This window comes from Seriola lalandi, unplaced genomic scaffold (genome assembly GCF_002814215.2).
Source record: "Seriola lalandi dorsalis isolate HSWRI2012SDOR001 ecotype SW California unplaced genomic scaffold, Sedor1 jcf7180002055009, whole genome shotgun sequence".
In the NCBI taxonomy this organism is placed as follows: domain Eukaryota; kingdom Metazoa; phylum Chordata; class Actinopteri; order Carangiformes; family Carangidae; genus Seriola; species Seriola lalandi.
This window is the reverse complement of record NW_019525552.1, coordinates 59,651-60,129: the sequence shown is the minus strand read 5'-3', so window position 1 is coordinate 60,129 and position 479 is coordinate 59,651. Positions and strand designations below refer to the sequence as shown.

The 479-nt window shown below is 48.6% G+C and overlaps 1 protein-coding gene across 1 annotated transcript in view; it reads left to right on the top strand.

The window, feature by feature from the left end:
• The window catches only part of vash2 (vasohibin 2), an 18,528-nt gene extending 18,180 nt beyond the window's left edge, over positions 1-348 (top strand). The window contains exon 7 of the mRNA XM_023397519.2: positions 85-348. Within this exon, the coding sequence (XP_023253287.1) occupies positions 85-348 (264 nt within the window). The remainder of the gene's footprint in view (positions 1-84) is intronic.
• The last annotated feature ends 131 nt before the right edge of the window (positions 349-479 follow it).

The window sequence follows — 479 nt, the reverse complement described above, 5'->3', positions numbered from 1 at the left end:
GAACAATCCCCAGACTCTGAAAAGTCCTTTATAAAAACATGGAAGGTTTTCCAACTTACATCCATTAAGATCCATTAAAAACAGCGACTCAGCCGGACCCAGCCCACCACACCGCTCCAGTATGGCTCCAGCTACAGGTCTCCAAAGCAGGTCAGCGGGTCCAGTCAGGAACCTCTGGATGAACTGGAGTCTGAAAGCAAACCGGACCGGACCGGACCGGACCCTGTCCCCCTTCCTCCTTGGGCAGAAAGAGGACACTCTGTGGGACCCAGTGCTTTCCCCTCCTCTGAAGTTCAACAACCAGCTGCAACCTGGTTTGATCCAAAGCAGCTGGAGGAAGAACATTGATCGAATATTGATTGAAGAACATTGATCGGTCAGGGAGCGTCTACAAAGTGACACTGAGCACAGATATATTAGTGTCATGAAATCCTGTCACACATCAATGATTCTACTTCAACACTTAATGAGGAGAAAAG